Source organism: Elephantulus edwardii, unplaced genomic scaffold (genome assembly GCF_000299155.1).
Source record: "Elephantulus edwardii isolate Elephantulus edwardi_28Jun2011 unplaced genomic scaffold, EleEdw1.0 scaffold00440, whole genome shotgun sequence".
In the NCBI taxonomy this organism is placed as follows: Eukaryota; Metazoa; Chordata; class Mammalia; order Macroscelidea; family Macroscelididae; genus Elephantulus; species Elephantulus edwardii.
Window position 1 is genome coordinate 89,033 of NW_006400190.1, and position 24,358 is coordinate 113,390.

The 24,358-nt window shown below is 57.8% G+C and overlaps 2 protein-coding genes across 2 annotated transcripts in view; both read right to left on the minus strand.

The window, feature by feature from the left end:
• Positions 1–1,414: 1,414 nt before the first annotated feature.
• On the minus strand, positions 1,415–6,199 carry CRIP2 (cysteine-rich protein 2). Its single transcript, XM_006902684.1, has 8 exons — positions 6,157–6,199; positions 3,163–3,257; positions 2,946–3,003; positions 2,452–2,592; positions 2,299–2,367; positions 2,119–2,213; positions 1,562–1,619; positions 1,415–1,482 (listed from the first exon to the last, which is right to left on the minus strand). Exons 1-8 carry the CDS (start codon positions 6,197–6,199, stop codon positions 1,415–1,417), a joined length of 627 nt encoding a protein of 208 aa, XP_006902746.1.
• A 4,198-nt stretch (positions 6,200–10,397) lies between these two features.
• The window catches only part of MTA1 (metastasis associated 1), a 44,171-nt gene continuing 30,210 nt past the window's right edge, over positions 10,398–24,358 (minus strand). The window contains exons 8-21 of the mRNA XM_006902696.1: positions 23,257–23,359; positions 22,797–22,896; positions 21,765–21,953; positions 19,069–19,143; positions 18,659–18,717; positions 18,159–18,274; positions 17,104–17,255; positions 16,823–17,012; positions 16,629–16,718; positions 13,734–13,886; positions 13,590–13,625; positions 11,285–11,316; positions 10,737–10,888; positions 10,398–10,548 (exon numbers count right to left, since the gene is read on the minus strand). Of these exons, the coding sequence (XP_006902758.1) occupies positions 10,398–10,548; positions 10,737–10,888; positions 11,285–11,316; positions 13,590–13,625; positions 13,734–13,886; positions 16,629–16,718; positions 16,823–17,012; positions 17,104–17,255; positions 18,159–18,274; positions 18,659–18,717; positions 19,069–19,143; positions 21,765–21,953; positions 22,797–22,896; positions 23,257–23,359 (1,598 nt within the window). The remainder of the gene's footprint in view (positions 10,549–10,736; positions 10,889–11,284; positions 11,317–13,589; positions 13,626–13,733; positions 13,887–16,628; positions 16,719–16,822; positions 17,013–17,103; positions 17,256–18,158; positions 18,275–18,658; positions 18,718–19,068; positions 19,144–21,764; positions 21,954–22,796; positions 22,897–23,256; positions 23,360–24,358) is intronic.

Sequence of the window (24,358 nt, forward strand, 5' to 3'; positions counted from 1 at the left end):
TCCAGACAGGCACAGAACAGAAAAAGGAAGCCTCTGGTCCAGGGCCTGTGAGAAGGGCACCCTCTGGTGGGCAGCTAAACAAAGGGAAAGCAGACAGCCTAGAAGGCCAGCAAGGGCCAGCAAGCCAGTGTTGGCTGATGCTGTTCTGGCAAGAGCTCCCAGAAAGGGATTTGAACCTCAGGCTCTGACCCTCATGGCCCTCAATGGAAAGAGGACACACTGACAGAGCGTCCACATGAGCTTCCAGGGAGCAGTGGGAGACCACACGGGTGAGCAAACTTCCTCCTGACTGGACCAGGCTCTCCTGGGCCCCAGCCCTTCCCTCCACGTGGGTGGACACATCTCCCTCACAAGATGCGCTTTGGGGTGGAATGTCCTGTCCCCTCAGCCCCTCACTGCTCTGGAGGGTGCCTGATGTTTAGGGGAGGGGATAGTGCAGATCAGCCCGATGTGTACCACCTCTCGAGGCCCTTAGCACACCCACCCCACAATTCAGTTTGCTTTCCTCTGTTGACCTTTTCCCCTCCCACAACTGGCCAGGATCTCTCAGGACACCTGCCAGCCCCTTTCCTACCCCACTCACACCCTGGGTCCCCCTACCCATCCCGCCTCATTGCTGGCACCATAGCCAAAGCTGACTCCAAGCCAGTCCTAGCTGCTCCCTCCTTCCCGCACCATAAAAAGGTCTCTGGACTCTCCCCTACCCCATCACCCTTAGGTGCAGACCCCACATCCATGAGGAGCCAGGCACAGGGTGTCAGGAATACCACCTTGGACTCTTGTCCATCCCACAGCCAGAGAGACAGCCACGAGGGTCTACAATTCTGACTCTTTATTGACAGCAGAATTCTGGGCAGTGTCTGACTACATGAGAGCTGCAGTGTGGCAAGTGCCAGGGAAGAGGGCTCCAGGCTGGGTACACTGCTGTGAGGGGTGTGGCCCAGGGGGAGCATAAATAACACTGGTGGGCAGGCCAGAGGTGCGGGCAGGGAGAGTGAGAAGGCCACCTTTGAGACTCATATTTGGGGCACAGGACACAGGGGGACACGTGGGTACATAAGGGATGTGGCATGAGAACACAGGACATGTGGGGTCAGGGAGGACACAGGAATGCACAGACATAGGATGCATGGGGATACATGCAGAACAGGTAGAGAACCTGGGAATACAGACACAGGGAAGGGTTGGAGAACAAAAAGCAACACACAAGGGTAACGGGAACTGAGTCAGAACGGCCAGGGCTGGTGGGCCAGGTTGTTGGCAGCACGGGTTGGGTCTCGTCCCCCACACTCACACCTGAACTCTCAGGTGTGACAGAATGAAGGTAGCATCCCATGCTCCCCAAGAAAGGCAAGCAGTGGGCCCATTGGGGGCCAGCAGGAACAGGGGCAGGTGCCTGAGGGGAGCAGCCTGCCTAGGGCTGAACTTTGCCCTCGGGGTCCCGGTCATAGATGTAGCTGCCCACTGCCCCCGTGTTGACGCCTGTGGAGAAAGACAGGAGGAGTGATAAAGAGAGCACACAGGGGTACTTTAAACCTGGGGACCCCAGGGGTACACTCACCTTTGGGTCCGAAGAGTATTCCATAGCAAGGCTTGTGGCAGTAGGGCTGGCCATCGTGCTGGGGGTGAGGATGAGGGGCTGAAACAAGATCCACTGCCCGCCCCACCATGTGCCCCAGGGGCTCCCTCTTCTACAAAGGCAACGTCAACATATGCCTATTTCCTGGGCTCATGCCCCACAGCTACCTATTGTCCACTCTCCAGAGCCTCTAGGCTTCTGCGTGCCAGTGCCCACGCCAGTCACTAGAGGGCAGCCCACCGGGCATGACACTTCCCCCCAGGCCTCCCTGGAACCCAGGGTCCTGCCCCCCACCCAGGCCCCAATCCCCATCTAGGTCCCTACACCTGCCTCTACTTAGGGCCCTGTCCCTCCCTACCCAGGGCCGAGCCTAGGGCCCTCCTCAGGTCTCCACCCACCCTTCCCCCACCCCCAACTTCTCCAGCCCCAGCATGACCATGCAGTCCCATCCACCTCCTGCAGTGCCCTCCAGGCCACGTATCTCTGTGCCCACATCCTCCTGACCCCTCCACCTTCCCCACGCAGCTTCAGGCCCTCACCTCAGCATGCCCACCAGGGGTCAGCGTCTTCCCACAGCGCTCACAACGCAGACAGGGTCGGTGCCAGTCCTTGCCCAGGGAAGTTACCTTTTCAGCTAGGATGGGGCAGACAGAGAGGCTGACCCCGCCTCCTCCACCCCTGTGGAAGCTACGGGAGCTTGGGGCAGACCCATAACTCACCGAAATAGACTCGCTTGTTACAGCGGGGGCACATGTTGGGTTCCCCCGTGAAGGTCGTGACGCTAGAAGCTGGGGGTGGGAGGCAAGTGAGGCCAGGTAGGAGAGGCAGAGGCGACCCCAACTACCCCATAACACACACCCAGCCTGGCCCACCTCTGCTGGGACCTTTGGGAGGGCCGCTGGCCTTGCGTTCCTCGGCTCGGGCCACGGGGACCTCAATGGGACCAGTGACTTGGGGCCCTTCAGCTGCCGGTTTCTCATAGATGTAGGAGCCTGCACCACCGATGTTCACACCTGTAGGTCGGGAGTGTGGACAGGGCCTTCACTCAGAGGTCTCAGAACCCAGCCAGGTCAGGTCAGGACCCGTCCCTGAGGAGAGTGCCTGTAGTCAAGTAGAAAGGCTGCCCAGGAAGGGCCCAGCATGGGCAAAGGCTCCTATGGGGAAGGGGCTAGTCGTCAGGGCACAGAGCCCTGAGAGAGGGCATGAGGCTGAATTTGGAGGGCAGCACCCAAAGGCCACCCTGGGACACATAGCCGGCACAGGCCTGGAACTTGCTGCCTCTGACCTGTAGTGGAGCATTTGCCTAGCAGAGCCAGTCCTGGTGCAGGGGCACAGGGATGTGTGTAGGGCATGAGGCCCTGCTCACCTTTGGGTCCAAATAGCGTGGCGTAGCAGGGCTTGTGACAGAAGGGTTTTCCATCATGCTAGAAAGAGGGAGTTGGATTGAGGGGCACGCCCACCACTGGGGCCTTTCTCAAAGGCACCTTAGGCCCCACCTCCTGCCTGGGGAAGCAGGGAGCCACGGACCTGGGCCTCCCCACTGCCGCTAGTCCCCTTCCTGACTAGACCCAGGGAGAGCTCACCTCAGCATGGCCTCCTGGAGTCAGCGTCTTGTTACAGCGTTCACACTTAAGACAGAACTTGTGCCAGTCTTTGCCCAGGGAGCTCACCTTCTCAGCTGGGGGGAAGGAGAGAGTCAGGGCTGGACCAGCACCCAAATGTGCACCCCAAGCCGTGACAGCAGCTGGCGGTCAGCTGAGCATCCCTGTGGTCAGCCCTAACCATTCAGTGGGGCAGCCTGCCCTGGGCCCACACCGCCCCATACCTCTCTACTTGGAGAGACCATTCTCTCCAGGCCTTGCTGGCCCTGTCCAGGCCCTCTCGGAGTCTGGAAAGAAGCACATGCAAGCTTCTAGTATCTTCAAAGGCCATTTCATGACTTTTCACAACAGCTGCCTTGTTCACACCTGCCTCCCTCAAACACCTGTTTCACGTGTCTCTCCCTCAAGCCTATCTTACTATTTCTCCTCCTCACACCTGCTTCTCTTACATCTGTTCCTCCTCACATTTCTTTCACATCCCTCCCTCCCTCACAAATTGCCTCACATTCACATACCTGCCTCCTTACCCACCGGATTCCCTCCCATACATGTCTCTCCCTAGATACCTGCCTGTTTCACACACCTGGGGCCTTTACACACATCAGCTCCCTTCATACTCACCTCCCTCCCCCACATGCAACTGTCCGTCCATACATACCTTCTCTGTACCCCTGCCTCACGCCCACACACATCCCACTCTAATGTGTGTGTCAGGCCCTAATGAAGCAAATGGGAGTTCCTGCAGAGACCTGAGATCAAGCATGGTCTGAGCCTCCAGAATGGCCTATGAGGAAGTCAAGCCAAGTTCAGACAGGACCTGCCCATCCTTGTGCCACTAAGGCCTCGCAGGATCCCAGTCTAAATTTAGCTCCTTCTTCTGGTCCCTGAACTCTCCCTCCAACTTTGTCACCAAAGGTCTGAGACCAGCTGCTGAGGGTCAGGTCAGGCACCCTCCCAGACCTTCCCCCAGGCACAGAGCCTCTCCATGGGAGCACAACCGGAAAAGGGCGGAGGAAACAGGAAGAGGAGCAGAGCAGGGCTGAAATTCCAGCGGGAAGGGCCAGAAAGCGTGGGGGGCGGTCAAGCAGGGCCTCTGGCTCTCTGCCACCAAGCAGCAGTAGCACTGGGGAACGGGGTCCTGGTGAGAGCAAAACTCACCCTGAGAGCAGGCCAGGGAGCAGTCTGCTGGTCAGGCCAAGTGCTAGTGCTCCCTGCACCCTGGCAGGCCTCACCTCATACCCCCTCACCCCGGGGGCAGGTCTGGCCTTCACCCCTCTGCAGAGATGTGTTGCATGAGGGGCGGGAAGTGGGCAGGGTGCTGGGCACAGGTCAGCCAGTGCCCCTCACCTCACCCCGTTCAGGCCAGGGCAAGCTGAGCTGGCTGAGGCTGCACCCTGGCTTTAGTGCCAGCCTGGTGTCCACTCCCAGCACTTCGATAAGAAGTGCTGGCCCTCAGGCTGAGACAGCTGCAGCTCAGAGCTGCCAGGTCCTGGCTAGACTCCAGAGTGACCCTAACACCTGCTGGCCTGTTGACACTACACATGCAGGGCCTGGCTGGGAACACTGGACCAAGTGGACCTAAATGGCTTGGAAGTGAGCTGGCTGTCAGGCCGGACGGGCAGCATCCTCATTCCTTGTGGCTCCTTGGGCCTGGTTCCACTGGCTCTACTTCAGGGTGTTGGCCCTGGGGCAGGACAGGCCTATGGGTGCTGGGTGCAGCCTGTGTAGGGATGGGCTGAATCCTAGACTTCACCACCCCCAACAGCTCCTACCAAGTGGGAAGGAGCCAGCTTGTCTGAACAGCCTTTGTTTTCTGTTGCTGTTGGAAGCAGCAGCCACCGGGCAGAAGCACTTTTCCGGGTTGTGTAGGCCAAGATTAGGGAGAACCCCAAGGTGGTTTAGCACTGGTCAAGGCAAAGTCATGGACAGTAGATCAGACAGTGGACCAGCAGAGTGGTTCCTAGGATGCAGCTGGAAGCCACTAGCTACTTACTGAAACACTCCTAGCCCAATCCAGCCCCTCCCCTCGGGACAGCAAGCAAAGTGCTGGCCTCTTCGCCCAAGGGACTTCTTTCACTGCTGGGGACCAATGTCCACGTCCGCATCTCAGTGTGAGAGTGTGCAGGAACCACTCCGGCAAAGTTGTGGGGAGCAGGAAGAAGGGCACCAGTTTGGACAGGTACCGCCCAGACCAGTGTGAGCAGTGGAGTTGGGGAGCCTGGCTGGGGCTTCAAAAGGGCCAGAGAGGAGCTCCAGCTCATCCAAGAATGAACCACCAGCTTGCTTCCTGTCTGGTTAGCCTAACTGGGAGGAGGAAAGGATCCTGGGGCAAGTGCTCGCACATGCGTGGGGACAGGGAGGCACTCGTGTGTCCGCCGCCCTCCTCCGTGAAGCTCCCGGGGAGACTAGCACCCAGGAGGCGAGCGCGTTGGGACTTGCGCGTGGGAGAGGCCACCGTCGCCTCCGCATGGACTACGTCCATGCCCAGGCCCGGCCAGACGTGGGCAGAGGTAGGGGTGGGGTGGCAGTCACGGCTCGGGGCGAGCCTGGCCACGTGTCCGCGGGGCGGCAGGTCTGGGGGCTCAGCGGCGTGCCTTTAGGGTCGAGAAGGGCGCGCGCAGGCGTGGGCAGCCCCGCCCGACCCCGCCCCGCGCGGCGCCGCCCGGGACCGAGATGCGCACCAAACTCGAGGCAGCGTTCAGGCCGATCGCACCCGTTGTGCCCCTCCCGGCCGGGCCCCCAGCCCCCATCGGCCGGACTGGGGTTCAGGTGAGGCTGATCCTGCCTCGTCGCAACCCCACCCTAGAGCCACACCCGCGTGGGCAGACGGCGGCCAGCTCGACTTCAGGCCTGTGTCCCCGCCGGGCACCTGGCGCACGCCGTGTCCACGGGGTGCGGCGGGCTCTGAGTAGGGGGCTGGCCGCGAAGGGCGGCTGGAGCGCGGGCGCGGAACGGGACGAGGAGCAGGGCACTCACCGAAGTACACGGTCTTGTCGCACTTGGGGCACTTGGAGGCCATGGTCCGTGCGCCACTTCGGCCCACACCCGCTGCTCGCAGCCGTCTCCACCGCCGCCGCCCGGTGCTCACCCCCGCCCCTCCCGGGCTACCTGCGCGCCCATTGGCTCTGTCGGTGGGGCGGGACCTCAGGGAGCCCCACCCCCTGGCTACCGGCCGCCCGGGGGCTGCGGCCGGGGTGGGGGCGCACTCGCCCGGCCAGGCGCCCCCGCCGCCCGGACAGAGCCGGCGTCTACGGGACCCACCCGGGCGACTATGGCGCCGCGCGCGCTCCGGCTGTTTCCATGGCAAACTTGGAGCTAATAATGCGTGCGGGCTGGGGGCGGGAAGCCGGGGCCCCCTTGTCTTCAAACACTCGGGAAGCGGTCTCCGAAGGCGCAGACGTGTGTGCTGAGGGACAGGGCCGCCCCCGCGCGCAGGCCGGCGGGGGAGTGGGCGCGAGCCCTGGGAATTATCTCCTACCCCGCTCTGCCCGGCTCGCCGTGTCCTCTCCACTTCCCTTTGTTGCTCGGTTTCCGTAGCAACGGCCATGTGGCGGGATCGGAGCCACACTGGCGGGGCGTGGGGGGAGCGCTGCCACCTATTCCCCACTGGTCTTGTCCACGTCGCAGTCCTCGCCCCCTTTCCCCACCTCTCACTTGTCTGTGGTTCTGAAGGTTTACGGTGGAGGCGAGGCGTGGGGACTTTGTGCCCCTTCCCTCAAGCAACGGAGATAAATTGCGGGGTGACGGTGGTCGTGTTATGTGCAATCTGAGAACAAGGTCCCCAGGGGCGTTATGTAGGTGATATAGGCGGACCCATCCAAGCACCTCCACCCCTGATGGTGGGTGGGTTGGTGGGAGGGGGTAGAGACACTGACAGAGGCCCCGGGCCACGTGCTGAAATCCAGACTTCAGCAGCAAGCGAGCATCCCTCTTCTAGACTTGGAGTCCTAACGTTAAGTCTGACATTGTCGAGTAGAAAGCCACCAGCTTTAAGAATGCCTCAATCCTTCAACCAAGACACCTTTTTGACCCATCAGGGCCCCCTTCTCAGCTCCAGACCCTAATCCAGGACATGCCTGGGCTCCACTTCCACCCTATTTCTGCTGCCTGACGCTCCCTAGGTCAGAGGGCAGCGTCTTCCTGGCTGACTTTGACAGGGCCCTGGCCCCACTTGTCCTCCTACCCCCTCTCCTGGCAGGATTGCTGGGTCCTGCCGCCCCTCCCCTAGCCTGTGCCCCAAGATGGCCCCTCACTGGGATACCAGCAGGAAACCTCTTCAATGTGCTTGGGCCCCAGTTACTTCATTTCCATGGCAACAACAGCCCAGAAACATGCCCCCCCCCCCCAAGCCTGACTGACCAGCTTGACCAGCCCTCCCACCCCACCTGGGACCTGAGCCAGCCCAGGAAGGAGGTAGCAGGCAGGCTGCCTGGGGCCAGTGCCTTCTTTTTCAGGTGTCTGGGTGCCACGCATGGGGTCCTGAGGTGGGGTAAAAGAGCTGCCCCCTGGCTCCGGACACATTGGCATCTTATACCTGGCCTGATGCCACCCACTCACCAGTTTCTTTGGCTTCTTCATTTCCACCTGGGAGACCTTGACAGGCAGCTCCCCCATCCCCTCCACCCAAGCCTGCTGGGAGGACATGTACATGCACGGTGGCAGGAGTGGCATTTGGCATGGCCCCTGGAGCAGGAGTGCATTTGCCCTGCTCTCACTCCCACCCCCATTTCTGGGCCACAGTCCCTGGACTAGGGCCAGGAGCTCCCTGAAGCACTAGGCTATTCTGGGCCTGGCAGAGAGGGACACTGATCAATAGGCAGAGAACACAGCCTTGACCTCTGCCACTGAGGGACACAAGGGCTGGGTCAGGGGGCAGGCAGCTCCACCATGGCCCCCAAACCCAAACCCACTGCTGTTGTCAGTTCCAGGCCTGAGGACCCTCCCAGAGCAGCTGAAGCTGTAAATCTATACACAGAGCAGCTTATGGCTTCAAATCATTGATCACTTTAACATGGGCCTCATGTCCCTTCTGGCTCATCTGATACTCCCACTCTTCACTGGGTCTGGGAAGTCCACATTTGGGGCAAAGGTGGGTGTGTGGGGCAGGTAGGTGGTCTGGGTGTAGCCTGGGTCAGGTCTTCAGCCCTGAGTGGCACATCCCTGTGGGCAGGGATGTAAAAGGGCAGAGTGGGGCTGTAGCTGCACTCTTGGCCTCAGTCCTGTCCCTTCCATCCCTTGCACTCAGTCTTGGCCAATTGTGGGAATAGCAGCCAAGATGTTTGGTGGGGACCCCAACTCCTTGTCTGGTTAGCACTGCCAGTGGACAGCACTGCAGAAGAGCTGAGCTTGGAGGGACCTCACACCTGGATGGCAGGCGGTAGAGGTCAAAGCTGCAAACATCAGACCAAAGGACAGAAGTTAGACCAGGAGTAGAAGTGAGGGGTTGGGGTCTTCAGAGGGTTGCTCCTCTCACTCGCGATACCATGCTTCACAGCAGACCTCAAGCCCCTGAACCAGCCCCCAGCCAACACCCTTAAGGTGACTGCTACCTCCTGCAGACTGTGCCTGGCCAGCAGGGAGGACTGCAGACTGGCTGGGTGGGGCTCTGCAGCAGGACAGTTCCCAGTGGGGTGGGTGTGATGTGTGCTGCAGGTGCTTCCTGACACCCAAGCCTGTCACCCCATGGCAGACATGGAGGCCAGGACACCCCCTTATCTGTTTCAGGACAGGCATACAAGTGGTTTCTATTTTAACTCCTCCCAGAGATTTCCAGGATGACAAGCAAGACAGGAGCCAGAGGAGGGAGGGGCTGAGCACCACCCAGGCCTCCCGGCCTGTGATACACCTGTCCCTAGGCCTACAGAGGTAGGGGGCAGGAGCACCAAGGTAGGATTTCGGAGAACAAGGCACTGGCTGAAATCTGAAAACTCTCCACCTCCGTGCAGAAACCTCATACCTGCTCAGAGCAGGACACCTCAGCTGTGGAGGGCAGTCAGGGTTCTGGTTGCCAGACTGTGCTGACCACTGGACAGAGTGGGCTCTGTCCAGTGTGGAAGGGACACAGAGCTGAGGAGAAGTCATTCCACCCAGCAGCAGCAGAAGCCCCTTATCTGCGGCTTCTCAGGACTTGCTGGGCAGGGGAGAAGGGATGCAGGGCAGCACTGGGAGGCACAAGGTTAGTCCCCCTTGAGCCCAAGGACAAAAGCAGAGAACTGCTCTGACTTCCCTCCACAGCTCCTCAGGCCACAGGCAGCCAGCCAGGCCTGACATCAGGCCACCAACCCTCTTTATCCAAGCCCAGGCTCCTGTCAGACACAAGCTCCTCCTGCCCACCTGTCTGACCACCCCAGCATGAAGGGTGGTCTCAGTAAGGGTGGGTCTGGCCTGCAGGAGGGGAAGGTGTGAGGAAAAGGAACTTTTGCTTGAGTCCAAGCACAGCTATATGGTAGGATCACGTCAAGTTTTGTCCCAAGGCCTGTAAATTCATGGGAGACCACCAGCTGGCTAGAAGGCCGCTAGTAGCGGGGGGGAGGGGGGGGCAGCTGAGGGGTATCCGGAGTCTTGGCTGCCGCTGTTTCTGTCCAGGCCAGGGTGTGTACTGCTGGGGCACAGACCCTACAGGGACGGTCCCTGGTCCTCAAAGATACTTGCCGGGGATGGCTTAGATGAAAGAAAGATGGGAAGTGGGGAGAAGATCAGATTTTTCTTAATTTTTTTTTCCTTTCTTTTGTTTAATATGAAAATTACTTGAAAAGACAAGGGCTGGCCTGGCAGGCCACTTGGCCGACACCAGCCCCATGGGCCCTAATGTCCCGGGCTGGGTGTCACAGAGCTCAAGTTCATCTACAAAAAAAGTAATAAAAATAAAATTTAAAATGGCACCTTCAACAGAACACAACAAAATCTTACAAGCCTGCCTCCCGCTGGAATGAGAGGCTGCAGCCACCCACGCAGGGGCCGCATGTCCACTCCATCAGAAGGAACACAAAGCTAGGGGCTCTGGGCATTCTGGGAATAAGTTAACCGCCCTGCTCCCTGGTGTCCACGGAGGGGACGGTCACTGAGGGATGGCATGGGAGGGGCCACTACCAAACTGAAGGGGGGGTGGCGTGGGGCAGTCTGGCCAAGGGTGCCACGAGGCCTGGGGCTGCACTGTGGGTCTCTGGCTTGGCGGCCCCGTCACGCTCTGGGTGGCTCCAGCAATGGCACCGGCCGCCCTAGTCCTCGATGACAATGGGCTCGTCATTCACAGGTGGTGGGGGAGGTGGCCGGAGGGGCAGGGCCTGGCTCTGGCGCAGGGCGATGGGCTTATAGGGCCGGCGGGCAGCACGTTTGGTCTCTGAGGACGAGAGCAGCTTCCGGACCTTCCTGCAGGAAAGGACACAGAGAATGTGTGGGTGGATCGGCAAGCCATGTCCCCCACAGGTGAGGACATACACAGGAAGGGAGCGTGGACCATGTCCCTGCAGATGGAAGACATGTAGGTGAGGTCACTCAGGCCATGAAGGGGACTGGCAGGCCCTGTTCACCACCCACCGCCCAGGACAGGTTCACACCTGGTCTCCTCAGTGGCCATGTAGAACACGTCATCAGGGGCATCGATCCAGTTCATCCTTCGCCGCTTGACGGGTGGCAAGGAGCCCCCCCGGATTAGGCGCACTTTGGTGGGGTATGACTTCCCATTGAGCAGCAGGTTCCGGCTTGGTCCCTGTGCAGAGGGGGTGCAGCAAGGTGTGACAAGGCCACAAGGGAGAGAAACGGAGAGGGTCAGGAGTGGCCCCCTGGCTGCTCAGGTCCCTAGTCTGTGCTATGTGTGCTAGGTCTCGGTCATGTGAGTAGGAAGCAGATGTCAGGCGGCCTCCCTTCCCTGCTGAAGCAGATTCTTTCCCTGCAGAGAATCTCACCCCAGTTGGCAGGGACCTCTGAGGGCTATGAAGATGCCCCCACCACCGCCACCCTGCCGTCTCCCTCACACTCCTACATGCTGCCTCCAGCTCCAGATGCTAAGGTGCCATGTGGGTGCTGTGTGTGCAGGAATGTGTGTGAAAGTGCACACAGACAGGTACATGCGTGTACATATGCAGCAGTTTGGACCCTCACTCACCATGTGCCTGGTCTGTCCATGGTTTGTCAAACCTGAGGAGAGAAGATGAGACCATGATGCCTTAGGAGCAGTGATGGCCTGGCCCACAAAAGAGGGCCTGGGGTGCAGGCTGCACACGATCCTGGCAGACCACACCCTGCCTGGGGTCTGTCCTTTGTCCACCTGGAGGAGCAGAGGGGCCTTGCAGCCTAAGGGCTGCACCCTCATGGCCCACTCAGCTGGGCCAGGACAAGCGAGCCATCACATACTCACTGCTGGCAACTGCAGCAGCACCTAGAGCCTCTGGCAGAGGTGGTCATGTCAGACTCCAGACATGGCCCCAAGCGTCAGTGCTGTGTGGACCAGGCCTCCCTGGAAGTCCCTGGGGGAGCTAGGTCGGCCATTCGCTTTGGTCAGAATGGTCCTTTAACCTGGAAACCACTGGTCCTAATGTGTGGAGACAAGCAGCTGCCGTCTTGGTCACAACCATACCACCACCTGACCCTGGCTGCCCACAAGGCCTGCAGAGCCGCCTGAGCCTCCCCCACGGCCACTGCTGCCTCCTGCCCAGCCTGCCTGTGGAGGCGTGCATCACACACAGTAACGTGTGCATGTGAACACACAACTACGTGCACGACTACGTGTTTCCAGGTGCGTGCTTCTGCTGGTACAATCTCGAGTGCATGCTTCCGTGCACACAGCATACACACCAGTGGTGGGAACCTCGTGGGAACCTCCATGCACATGAGCACAGAGGCGTGTACACATTTGCAAGTGAGACAGGGCATGCCTGAAGCATGTGTTAGGAGCCCATGTGGGGAGGAGAGGATGTCTGCAGAATAAAGCCTCTCACACCTGTGCTAGGTTCCCACCTGCCCAAGTGCCTTCAGGGAACTGTCCCCAAACACACGTCCAGGAGCCCTCCCATCAGGAAACCCAGGCCCCAGACTCTCTTTCCAGCACCAGGGTCCCACTGAGCAAAGAGATGCCCCACAGAGCCTAAAGCCTGGAGCCCATGAGAGACTCACCCAGGAAAGTTCCTAGCCGTTGCGAGGTGTGGAAGGAGAGAAAGCACAGATTTCAGAGTTAGAGGGGGGCAGCACCCAAACAGCAGACCCCTCCCAGCACAGGCAATGTCAGGGTCTGGCTGGTGCTGTGGCCTTGCCCAGGCTGGACAGAATCACATGGCTGAGGCATCCATCAGGCCCACCCCGAACACTGTTGGGACGTGCAGGCTGGAGCTGGAGTCAACACAATTGATTTTAAAAAAATCAATCCTGTCCATTTTTTGTTTCTGAGCAGCTCTTCAAACACCATCTCAAATGCTTTAAGACATGGATCAGTAAGAACTTGCCCATCCGTAGCCGACCTGGACCACATGTTCTGGCAACACAGAGCTGGTAGCAGGAGGGCTGAGGCAGAAGGGGCTGCCTTGTCTCTGTCTCCTGAAAACCACCCTGGTCTCAGTGACGGCGTGAAAAGTTCAGAGCAAGGCCAAGCACTCACCCAACTGCCTGCCGGGCCAGGGGACCCCATAAGGGAGCTGGAGGAGAGGGCACAGCGGGGACAGGATTGGGGCCCAAAGCCCAGCCACACCCACAGAGAGCGGGACAGGGTGGTATCGCAGGGTCTTCAAACAGAGAGGTTCCCCTCAGGCCCTTCTGACCCATGTGCACACCCCATTTGAGGCACTCAGCACCCCTTCCCCCCCAAGCACACATCTCCCATGTCAATAAACACAAGTGCTAGCAGTTCCATGTGAGGCGACATGAGCAGCCCACGACGTCTCTCCTCCCTCGGGGTGGGGAGACTGCCCTAGTCTGGCCAGGTTTGGGGGCCAAGCCTGCAATGGAGGTCACAGCATGGCCTCACTGTGCTTCTAGATTCTGCTCCTTCAGCTTGGTCTCCCTGAAGCCCTGGGCCTCCTGGTCACTGCCCACTCCAGGCAGGGGTGCCCAGGCCTGCTCCTCACCCTCTGCACGCCAGCACCCCAAGCTTCTCCTGCAGTTTCAGCTCCAGACAAGCAACCCTCACGCCCACTCTGAGCCCCACGTGTGTCAGCCCAACTCGGGGGAAGGAGAGCTGCCGACACCTGGCCCTGGGGCAGGCACATACAAGGGTGGGCACAGCGTGCACCAGCGAGCCGGGCACGAAGCATGCGGCAGTCACAGCACGAGCACAGGGACAGCGCGGGCACCAGGGCCAGTGCGCGAGGCCGTCCATGGCCAGGAGGTGGCCAGTGGGTGGACAGCCTCGCACGCCGGCCCTCCCGGCATGCACGAGCAGCACAGACACGGCCGGGCGGCCAGAGGCACGCCTGCCTTACCCCTACTGGGCATCAGGAGGCGCTTCTTCATGTTGCCTGGCAGCGCCCAGAGACAGAAGGGAGAGAAGACAGTGTCAGGCAGGGCGGCCTCACGCTGGACGGGTCTGCCCAGGCCGGCGCCCAGCACTTGCAGGCCACGCTCACCGTCCGTCCCATTATGCTGTTCATAGCTTCTCTTGCCCAGGATGGTCGGGGAGCCGTTGTTGATGACGGGAGCCACCTTGGCGGGGGTCAGGCTGCTGGGCGTGCCAGCCACACTCCTCACAGGCTCAGGCTTCGGTGGGCGCGGGTGGGCCTCTGTCAGGACAGATGGAGAGGTGGCTGCTCCAGGAGGCAGGAGGCCAGGCTTTGCTATCAGATTAGAGGCCGTCTTGACCCCACATGCTGAGTGTGGGCAGGCTAACACTGCACAGCATCTGCACTCCCAGAGAGCTCCACAGACAGACGTGGGTTCTGGCTCAGCTGTCCTTGGGTCCTCCCTTCCCGCAACCCTCTCAGATACCCAGCAACGCGGAGGCGTGAGAGGGGCCTCGATGAGGCAGGGGCCCATCTGGGGCACCCAAGATCTCCTGTGTGCCACATCAGGGGTGATAAGGTGACAGTTAGGAGACGGCATGGCTCCTATGGGCTCTGTCCCCACCTGCCATTTCCCACTTGGGACACACAGGGAGACCTGAAGACCCCTGAATGACGGAAAGGTCACTACCAAAACGAAGACCACTATGGACCCACTGAAAGGCCAGCCTCTCAGCCACCAGCCCAGGATGGCCAGGGCTCAGACAGGGCACACCCTGTCCACGAGACACTCAATTTCCTGGCCACTGGAACTGGACAGTGAGGGGCTGGCTGGACGCCAGACGCCAAGCTGGCTGGGTTGGGTTCCAGCGTCACACCTCAAGGGCTGACCTCACTCAAGCCCCAACAGCAAGGAGCTGGTTGCCGAGCTCCAAGTCACTCAGAGGCTGTGGTGACCTGAAGGGGGGCTGACTGGCATCCACAGGACAGAGCAGGGCCAGGCGGGCTGACCCCTCCCAGCAAGGGTGCCCGAGCCACAGTGTCTGTGCCGCTGAGCTCACAGCTCCGGAATGTCCCTGACGAGAGCAAAGCCACCTCCATGCTGGGAGGACTGACTCACAGCCAGGCCTGGCTATGCAGCCTGCAGACATCCGGCAGAAGCCCTAGAAGGCACCTGCAGTGGGAGGGGCAAACCGATCACAGGGATGCTCCCTGTGGGGCTACTGGCCGAAGTCCAGCCTGAGGTCTGAGATACCTACCCTCTTCCTGAGGTCAGCCCTCAGCAAAAACCACTTGCCTGAGGACACTGTGGTCCTGGTAAGCTTGAGGTTAGTGAACAAGCTGAGAGGGAGGCTGACCTGGCCTGGGTCGTGACACTCAGCATTATGTCATCTGCGGTAAATCTTAACCAAAAACGAAGACTCTCAGTGACCACACCATGGTTAAGCACAGCAGAGACAGAGGGTTGGCACAGGACAGTGTCTGATTCTGTAAGCTGAGCTGACCCAATGTTATCTCAGAACAACAAAGTGAAAGCAGTGAAGCCGGGATCAGGCTGTCTGGGTCAAGCTTTTGGGGTGAAAAAAACCCAAATGCACTGCCTCAAGTCAATTCCAATTCAAAGCAAGCCTGTTAGGTCAGACCAGAAATAGATCGTCTGTCGCTCTTTTCCCTCAAGAAGCTTCAAACTGCCAACCTTTTGTTTGAGCAAACAAGTAACTCTCAACTTGCTGTCAAGTCAGAGCCAAATCGTAGCTGACTCTCCAGTGGGTTTTCAGAGGGTCTAAAGTGGGAGAAGACTTCCCATCCTTCTCCCACAGACCGGCTGGTGGATTTGAACCACCTGCCTTTGCATTGGCAACACTACTCCATACCTACTAGGTCACCAGGGTTCCCTTTTGTTGGGAGTTGAATGCTTTTACCCATGGGGCCAGCAGGGCTCATTTATTGGGATTTGAGATTTAACAAGTAAACTGAAGCAGGAGAAACCTACTGTAACCATACTTCATACATTCCACACTCCAATCTTGAAAGGATGTTTTGCAAGGGAGCTCTGCTGGCCTAGTGGCAAGATGCTGCACCGTAATCCCAGAGGTATATGGTTCAAATCCACCAGATGCTCTGCTGAAGAAGGAGGGGCAAACTCCTCCTATACCAGGCAGATCTGATTCGATGGTACACACACAAAAAATCATAAAATAAAGGATGTCTGCAGCTGGAAACACTGCAGGGTTTAAACTCAGAAAAGGTGTGTGTCAGGGTCATATCCTTTCTCTATACTTTTTCCAGCTGTATGCAGAGCAAATCCTCTGAGAAGCTGGACTATATGAAGATGATTCTGGCATCAGGACTAGTACTGCATCAACCACTGATTGAAACAATCAAGGTGTTCCTTACATGAAGGATGGCAAAACTATCTCTCAGTGTGGGAATATTTTCAAAAGGAATCAGGCGATGGAGGGAGATATTACACCTGGAAAGGTAGAGAGACCCCCCCAAAGAAAGGAAGAATCTCAGTGATTACAATAACGGGACAGAGAGCAGGCAGACTGAGGATGGTGCATAACAGGGCCAAGTTCTCTCCTCAAAGCTTCTGTAGTTACAGGCGACCCGCAAGCACCTAACAACGCTACAACCAAGAAAGAAGGGCTGGGAACAGAGTGTGTTCTCCTTGGGCTTGGCTCTCTGGGAAAGGAGCCTTCAAGAATCGGAAAACAGAGTGCAATGTCTTCCTCTGGAGCGAGCACTTTGAATTCCAACTGCTATCCTTCTAGCTTGTGAGGGAACACACTTCTGTTTGTGGAAGTTCTCCCTTGAGGCATCTCTGACATACCATCTGTAGGTAACTGAGATGGGCCTGCAGGGCTGGGATTAGCATAGTGGACATGCCCAGCCACAGGGGGCCACAACCCAAGACAGCTTCCAGCCAGGTGGCAGATACAGCAGGTGAGCATGGCGCCATCCCAGGACATCTGGGCACTGCCAAGGTGGCCCCAAAAGGCTCACTGGGCAGGGCAAACTTACCAAGGTATCGGAGCACGGCTTCCAGGGGCTTCCGTACCACCTGTCTCAGCACCAGCGGACTCTGGGAGGCCTCAGGCAGCCGAGCCGTACCTGTGAGGAAGGTGCTGGTGAGGGGGTCCCCAAGGGCTCACATGGGTTACAGGCCCCGCCTCTCTAGCTGGGTCTCCTCCAGGGACAGCTTGAGGGGCACTCACACTCAGCCTTGATGGCAGCGCTGTTGATGGGCATGTAGGGGTGCCGGGCAGCATGGCAGGGACGTAGGATCTCACGGCACAGCCGCCGAGCAATGCGGGTCAGCTTGGTGGTGTGCAGGTAGAAGGCCTGCCTTGTCTTCATGGCGAACTTAGGGCTCCCGCTGCTCCGCGTGGGGATGCCATGTGGACTCTGCAGAAGGGGCACAGTGGCCCAACACAGCACCATGACCGGGGGCCAAAGGTGCAGGACAGAGCAGCTAGTGGGGGGTGGCACCACTTACCATGTTACTGCGGTTGGGTCCCGGCCTTTCGCCGTCTAAGCGGGTTGGCATTTTCAAGCCACCATATTTCTTCCAATAAGTCCAACAAGAGGCGCAGAGACGACACTGCATGTTAGGGGGACCCCAAGAATACCACTGGTAAGACTGTGTGGCTACGGACAACAAAGTTGAAGATACACATGTTCTTAACAGAACCAGCGACGTGAGAGCATTTCAAAGCTGCCACCCCCACCCCAATCCCCACCAGACCTGCCACTGGGGATCCAGTCCAGCAGCCTGCAAGCTCACTTCCCAAGCATCTCTCCCATCCTATCCCAACACCGCCAAGATGCTTCCCTCTGGGGAACCTTTCCCACTTTGCAACACCCACTCAACGGACAACCCACACGCCAGAGCTCCTGCACACCTAGACCTGTCCACCCAACTTCCTGGCCTCTGCTCTGAATGTCCACCGACCCTGGCCCCATCCTGCACCCCTCACCCTCACCCCATCCTCAAAGTCCTCTTTCCTCATCCTATACCCTCTCACTCTCCATTCTACCACCCCTACCTCATCCTAACCGCCATTCCACCTCATCCATTCTACCTCATCCTCACCACCCCATTCTGCACCCTGAAAGCCTGAACCCCTCCCAGTCTGAACCCTCCCCTCCTGCACCCTCCCCTCCTGCACCCCTCCCCCTCCTGCACCCCTCCCCTCCTGCACCCCTCCCCATCCTGCACCCTCATCCTGCACCTCTTCCAGCCTGCACCCTCCCCATCCTACACTCCTCCCCATCCTGCACCCTCCCCTCCTGCACACATCCCCATTCTGCACACCTTTCTCCCCATCCTCACCCCCTTGTCCTAAATGTCCCCATCTCTGCACCTCATCCACCCACACATACATTTCAATGTTGTGCTATGCCTCCCTGGGCTGTCGCTCAAACCCTGGCTCACTAGGGATCCCTTCCTCAGCCAGATAATTCTAGAAGCATCTGGCCTTAAGAAGAACCAACTGGCAGTGCAGGAGCATTTTGTGGGGCAGGCCCGGTGCCAGCTACAGCTTCACTTACTGTAACAACTCTCGCAGGCCCGGCCAGCACCGGGACTCTGGCCTGGCGGCCCTGTGCCATTCACCACACCCGCCTTGATGCTGTTGGCGCTGATCTGGTTTGGGTTTGGCTTGTTACTTAGAGGGCAAGGGATGGAAAAGAGTGACATTGTCAAGCACAGCCAGCAGCAAATTCCCAAACCACGCCCCCCCACTGGTCTGTGCCTCATCAACTGCCAAGACCACCTCATGTCCAGCAATGGGCTAGAACTAGGTGCCACTGGACCCTTACCCAAGGGGCTGGCCCTGCCTCTACCACCCAGGGGCCACAGCTGTGCAGTGCCATTATACACTCTTTAGACTCGCCAGCTGAACCCACTGGCACAGAAACAGGGTTCCTGGCCGTGAGGCCCTTCGGTCACCCCTGACAAGGGCTTCCCACTTGCCCATGGGACCCCCCCGCCCACATGGCATGCCTCTGACCATCCAGTGGGCCCTGACGGCCAAGGGCAGGACACTTACTAGTTAGGGATATAAACTTGCTTTAACTTGCTCTCAGCCTCTGCTGCTTTCAAGCGTTTCTTAGGACACACAAAACAAAGGGTCAGAGGTCAGCCAAGCACAAAGGACACACCCTGACCCCCTCAAGGGCAGGGGGGGCTGGAGGACTGACATGATCAAAGGCTTGCAGTGCAGGACATAAGGCAGATGGCCAAGCTCCAGGAAGTCTCCCCAGATCTACACAGAGCCCAAGGAAAGGCTCAGTGCACAGCCCTGCCCCAGGTGTGGGCACAGCTGCCCGAGCTCACTCTCATCCACCTGGGTCCCTGACCCAAACCCAGGAATCTCGATGCTCACTGCCAGCAGGGCAGAGAATAAGGGCATGACCCAAGGGCACCATGGGGAGACAGTAGGGGACTGGGCTGGCTCACCTGCTGGACATATCTGTCGGTGGTCTTCCACATGTAGTAGTACTCGATGATACTGGTGAGGGACTTCCAGGGGAGCTGGCAGGGGAAAGCCCAAGACGTGAGGGCACGGCCTTCGGGAGGCGGCCACCCCAATTCAGGCAGGAAGGTAAAGTGTAAAGCACTGTGTCAGAGCACGGGGCATGGCAGAGAGGCACTGTGCGGCCAGCCCCACAGCTCTGTCCTGATGCTGTCCCTCCACATACACAAGTTTCTCAAAAATGAGGCTGGAGGAAGAGAAGTTGGGAAACGATGATTCCCAGAGCCAGGCAGCAAGAACCAGGGCCCAGAGCCCCAAGGCAGCCCCAGTGGCCTCGCGAGCCATGTGCCCTCTCACTACACTCCACACTCCTGGAAACACTGCTTTTCTAAGCTACACAGTCACCGCAAAGGTTGAGACACAGCTGACAGCCTTGACGGGACTCTACACAACAAAATCTCCAAGCTGAGATCCATTCAGAGTTTCACAGGACTGTGGTCTACTTCAGTATATACAACGTCTGGAAGAGCCCTCATGCTGCTTTAGCAGCTGCTGCCATGGCCTCCACAGCGAGAAGTCTCTCCCTTGACGTCTGTGAACCTGAGACCAGTGAGCCTCCAGTCCACGTGAGGCATTTCCTTGACATAAATTCCTCTTCCCTCATGTCCCCCCCAGACGCTGATACACACCTATATGCGTGCATACACACCGAGACACACACACACACACAAACCGACACAAAGGTGCTGATACACACCTATACGCGTATATACACACACAGAGATATCAACACACACACACACACAGGTGCTGATACACACCTATACATATGCATACAGAGACACCAACACACACACACAGAGAAACCAACACAGACAGACACAAAGGTGCTGATACACACCTATACGCGTATATACACAGAGAGACACCAACACACACACACACACACACACACACACACACACACATGCTGATACACACCTATATGCATACACGCAGGTACATGGCTCTAGAGAGCCCGGTCTGAGATAAGGACTGCTGGGTTCTCTTCTTAATGACCTTCTGCTCCCCCACATGCAGAGGGTCTCCCACTATTTGCTTCCCGTGGAGAGTGGGCTTTTAAACTATGACCTTTTCTCTATTTCCTTGACTGTATCCCAATGCTTGTAAAGTCTACAATGCTTTCATGAAAATGGTTTTCTGGTCTGCGATACTGCACTCCTGAAATCTACTGTATACACTTCCCTTTTAGGATCATTCCCTGTCCCTCAATTCCTGAGAGAGTTTTTCCTTTAGTAAAGTTCAGCAAGTTGTTTAGAATTTCTGCTTCTTTGTTATTTATGAATATTTTTATGATAATCCATTTTCTATCAACAGATGGGGAAAAGGATATGCTGTGGTATGAACTTAATCTAATAATCCTGCCTCGCTATGCACAGAATTCAGATAATTTGCTTCTATTTCTAAGTGACTCTATCAGAAAGCACATAGGACCAGACACTGCCCTCTCAGATGGGGGTTCTTCCCACACCTCCTCTCTCCCCGAGATTGCTTTGAGTTTGTTTGGAACAGGAGGTCCAGCACTGTACACCCACTCTGCCCTCCTAACCGTGCAAACTACTCCACCTGATTTCTACTCGGCCACCAGCAGCCTGCCAACTTTGTGGCGTTCAGAAGATGCATCCTATTTCTAGTAAATGTCTTTGTTTAGTTTTGTTAGTCAAAGTTATACACACATACATGGTTTTCAGAGGTTCTCTGGGCTGGTCAGGCGCTGTCCACACTCCTACTCACAAACATTCTTGCTTTGTTTCTCAGCTGATATTTGTTGCTCTTACTAACAACAGATACTCCTCTAAAGTTCAGTATTTTGCCTCAGGCCCTGGCTGGTCCTGTGATGACCACAGGGAATTAATCATCTGGCCAGGCCTGGGTCACCTTTGTCCTGTGTCAAGATTGTTTCTCCTCTCAGGCTGGCCCTTCGGTCTCTCACCTCGCGTTTATTTCTCTGGCTTCCTGTACAGTCCGTAAGTCGCTGCTGTGCTGACCTGGGTTCTGCCACTCCTTATTCCAGTGACCCTCCTGGTCAGATGACAGTGATTCTGTGTTCTGACCCTGCTCCAGGAAGGTCACGTCTGTCCTGTCCTCACTTCTTGGCTCATGCGCACTCTGCTAGCGGAGCTGTGGCCTGGCGCTGTAATATACCTCAACAATCCTCAGTGCATCTTGTAGAATTAAGAGGAGAAGGTTCCAAAGGACACAGGTCACTCTGCTCACACTGCAGTGCCATGGGGGTCAGTGCAGCGAGCTCATAAAACAGAAAAACCCACTCTCACGGGTGGGTTCACAAGGATACAAACAAATTCAGCGAAAACCAAGAATTATCAACAAAAACTTAAGAAACAAACACAAGGATGGGGTTTTAAGGAGGGTCTCTCGGCCACCAGCCCAAGCTGAGTCTCTGGCTACTAAGTATTCTGAGGCCAGATGCCAGCAGGTGCTCTTCAGCTATAGCCTTCTCTTTCCTCAAAGGCTTCAACACTGTGAAAGGTCATTGGCTGTCAGAGCAGGACAGGGCAAGACTGGACGCGTAGCCATGGGCTGAGGAGGGGGTTGGCTGTGCACTACGAGCAGCTACCACTGGACAAGTGTGGTGTCTGGGGCGGGCCTGGGCACTCACAAAGTCCTGCTGGATGTCTGTGAAGTCCTTCCCATACTTCTCCAGAGCTTCCTCGAAGAGGTTGGCCTCTGAGGCTGACCATTCCTCCATCTCATCCCGACACAGCACTGGCCCACCCTGCGGCACCAGGGCCGAGATGGCCTTGGAGATGTCATAGATGTTCTTGTGGAGCGTGTCCATGGCGTGGAACTGTGTGGACAGGAGAGGCTGGGCTGGTGCTGCATCTGCTCACTGCCTGGGAGCCTCTCGATGCCCTCGCCCTCGTCCCTCTGGCTGTCTTTACAGCACACAGAGCCAGTGAGCAGCTGTACTGTCACCTCCTATTCTGGGCCCTCATTCCCAAAGTCCAATGTCCTAGATGGGCTCTACCCAACCCCCGGGAAGACCAAGGAACATGCTCAGGGAAGGGGGAAACGGGGCTCAAAAGGGCCTCAGGAACATGTGGACAGAAGACGGCCATACACACATTCCAGGGGTCAGCAGGTGAGGGGGAAGACACAGTGAAGGCCCTCCCACCCTTCACTGGGCCACACCTCACCCAGTAATTCTCCCAGGCTGTTCCACTTCCCTCCAGACGCCCTATGCCGAGGGTATCAGGAAACGCTCCAGCTCTCGGGGTGCGTGGTGCATGCGAGTGTGTGCACGGACACACAGAGAACACACGTGTAGCATCCATGAAGTATGCAGTGGACGTGCAGTGTGTGGTGTGTATGTGCAGTGTGGGTGTCAAACGTGTCATATATGTAGAGGGTGTATGTGTGTACAGTTGTAGCATGTGAAGTATACATAGAGTCTTAGTGTAGTGTCCATGGAGTGCATGTGTGCAAAGTCTGTGTACACGTGAAGTGTGCAGTGAATGTTTAATGTGTGCATGGGTAGCATGATTGTGGAGTCTCCGTGGAGAGTGCGTGTGTGCACGCGTGCTGTGTGCCAGCTGGGCATGCAAGGGTGTGACAAGGGCTGCCCTTGGTCTTGCAGTCCAAGCCCATCTGCGACCAGAACACGGTGTGGGAATGCAGAACGGGCACTCACCAGGGTGATGTCCCGGGAGGCGGCCGCAGCACTCATGTGCAGGCTGGGCTGGCGGACGGAGCTACTGCAGTCCAGTGCACGTGCAAAGGTGCCCACAGAGCTGGAGAAGGAGATGTGGTACCACAGCTACACCAGCTGAGAAACCAGGGACCTGACCTCGTCCCGAGCTGCCTAGACTGTCCACAGGCCTAGCTGGGCTCACTTATTGGAAGGCCCAGAATTCCTTTCTTGGTGACAGCGGAGGGCTTGCCGTGGAAGTTCTGTCAGAGCCCCCAATCCTCCATGGCTGCCCTTGCCTTCCACCCAGGCATTTGCACCATGGGTAGCAACCCAGAGCTCAGCCCCTTGCCCAATCAGCCATCTGGAAGAACTATGGAGGTTTCCGCAGGGGCCAGGGGATGGAAGAAACCCCGAGGCAGCAGCATTCCTGCACAGCAGCTTTGTCCCTCCTACCACTTACCGGGCCACCACCAGGAACTGGTCAATCTGCTTGTCGATGAGGGGGTTGTGTGCCTCCCAGACCTTGGTCTCCAGTTTGGACTGGTCACGGCCATCCTCCTCGCCTACAGGAAAGGGGACCATGGCCACATGAGAAGCAGCCGGAGTGTGTGCTCTGAGTGGGCACGGACTGTCCTCCAGGTGGGTCAGCAACTGCACAGAGCCCCAGCGTTCTCATCTGGAGACTCAGTAACCAGGAAAATGGGGCCCAGAGGTCTCCAGTCAAGGACTCTGGAGTGAGGCCCTGGGCCTGGCCCTGCCCGGGGCCCAGCTGTGTTGGGGTTCCTGGGACAGACAGACCTTGATGATAATGCTAAGATCTCTGAAGCCTCATACATAGCTGAGGGCACAAGAGACATCCTCTGATGGGGTGGGGGGGCGTGGGGCCCTGCCAGGCACCGGTGACAAGGACAGTTCCACTGCATTTCATTCTGTCCCCTTTCCAGGTGAGTGGCCCCAGGGGGAACTGGCTCTGCCCAGCTGGCTTCCACCGGACCATGCAGGCTGTCCTGCCCATCCTTTCACGTGGGAGCAAGGATTCTGGGGTCCAGCACTGACAAGGCAAAGCTCAGGTCAGTTAGGCAAGCAGAAGGATGATGACCTGTGAACCAGCTCCCACCCCACGGGATGACCGTAAGGAATATGCAGCCAGCAGGCAGGACACTGTATGGCCTAGGGGACTTTGTTTGTGGGGCAAGCTGCAGCCACAGCTCAACACTGGCTATCACCTGACATGCTGCAGATGATCCCATCGGCTGTCCTATGCCCTCAGTAGCTGTGTGCCCACCACTGCCACTGGTGGTCCCCTCATTCACAGGTCCTGGCCTGCATCCCAGGGTCTGTCACTAGGTACTTACTTCTGGAGCCTGTGACCCAGGTTGCTGGAAGTGAGCTGCTCTGGGAAAGCAGGCACATCCCAGCAGTTCACAGGAAAGATCTGGTCACTGTCTGAGGGCTAGTGGTTCAGCCTGGGCCCAAGATGGCCTCAATCTGGAGTAGAATCCTACCTGGCCTGCCCCCCGCTGTCCTGTGCTGCAGACTAGGCAAAGCAAAGGGGAAGCAGG

What these genes read in the sequence shown, in the direction of transcription:
- CRIP2 (XM_006902684.1), bottom strand. Translation starts at nt 6,199, where the DNA reads ATGGCCTCCAAGTGCCCCAAGTGCGACAAGACCGTGTACTTCG. An exon ending in CTCCAGGAGGCCATGCTGAG is followed by an intron (nt 3,004 to 3,162) that starts GTGAGCTCTCCC and finishes CCCTCTTTCTAG; the next exon opens with CATGATGGAAAACCCTTCTG. An exon ending in CACGCTATTTGGACCCAAAG is followed by an intron (nt 2,593 to 2,945) that starts GTGAGCAGGGCC and finishes CCCGACCTACAG; the next exon opens with GTGTGAACATCGGTGGTGCA.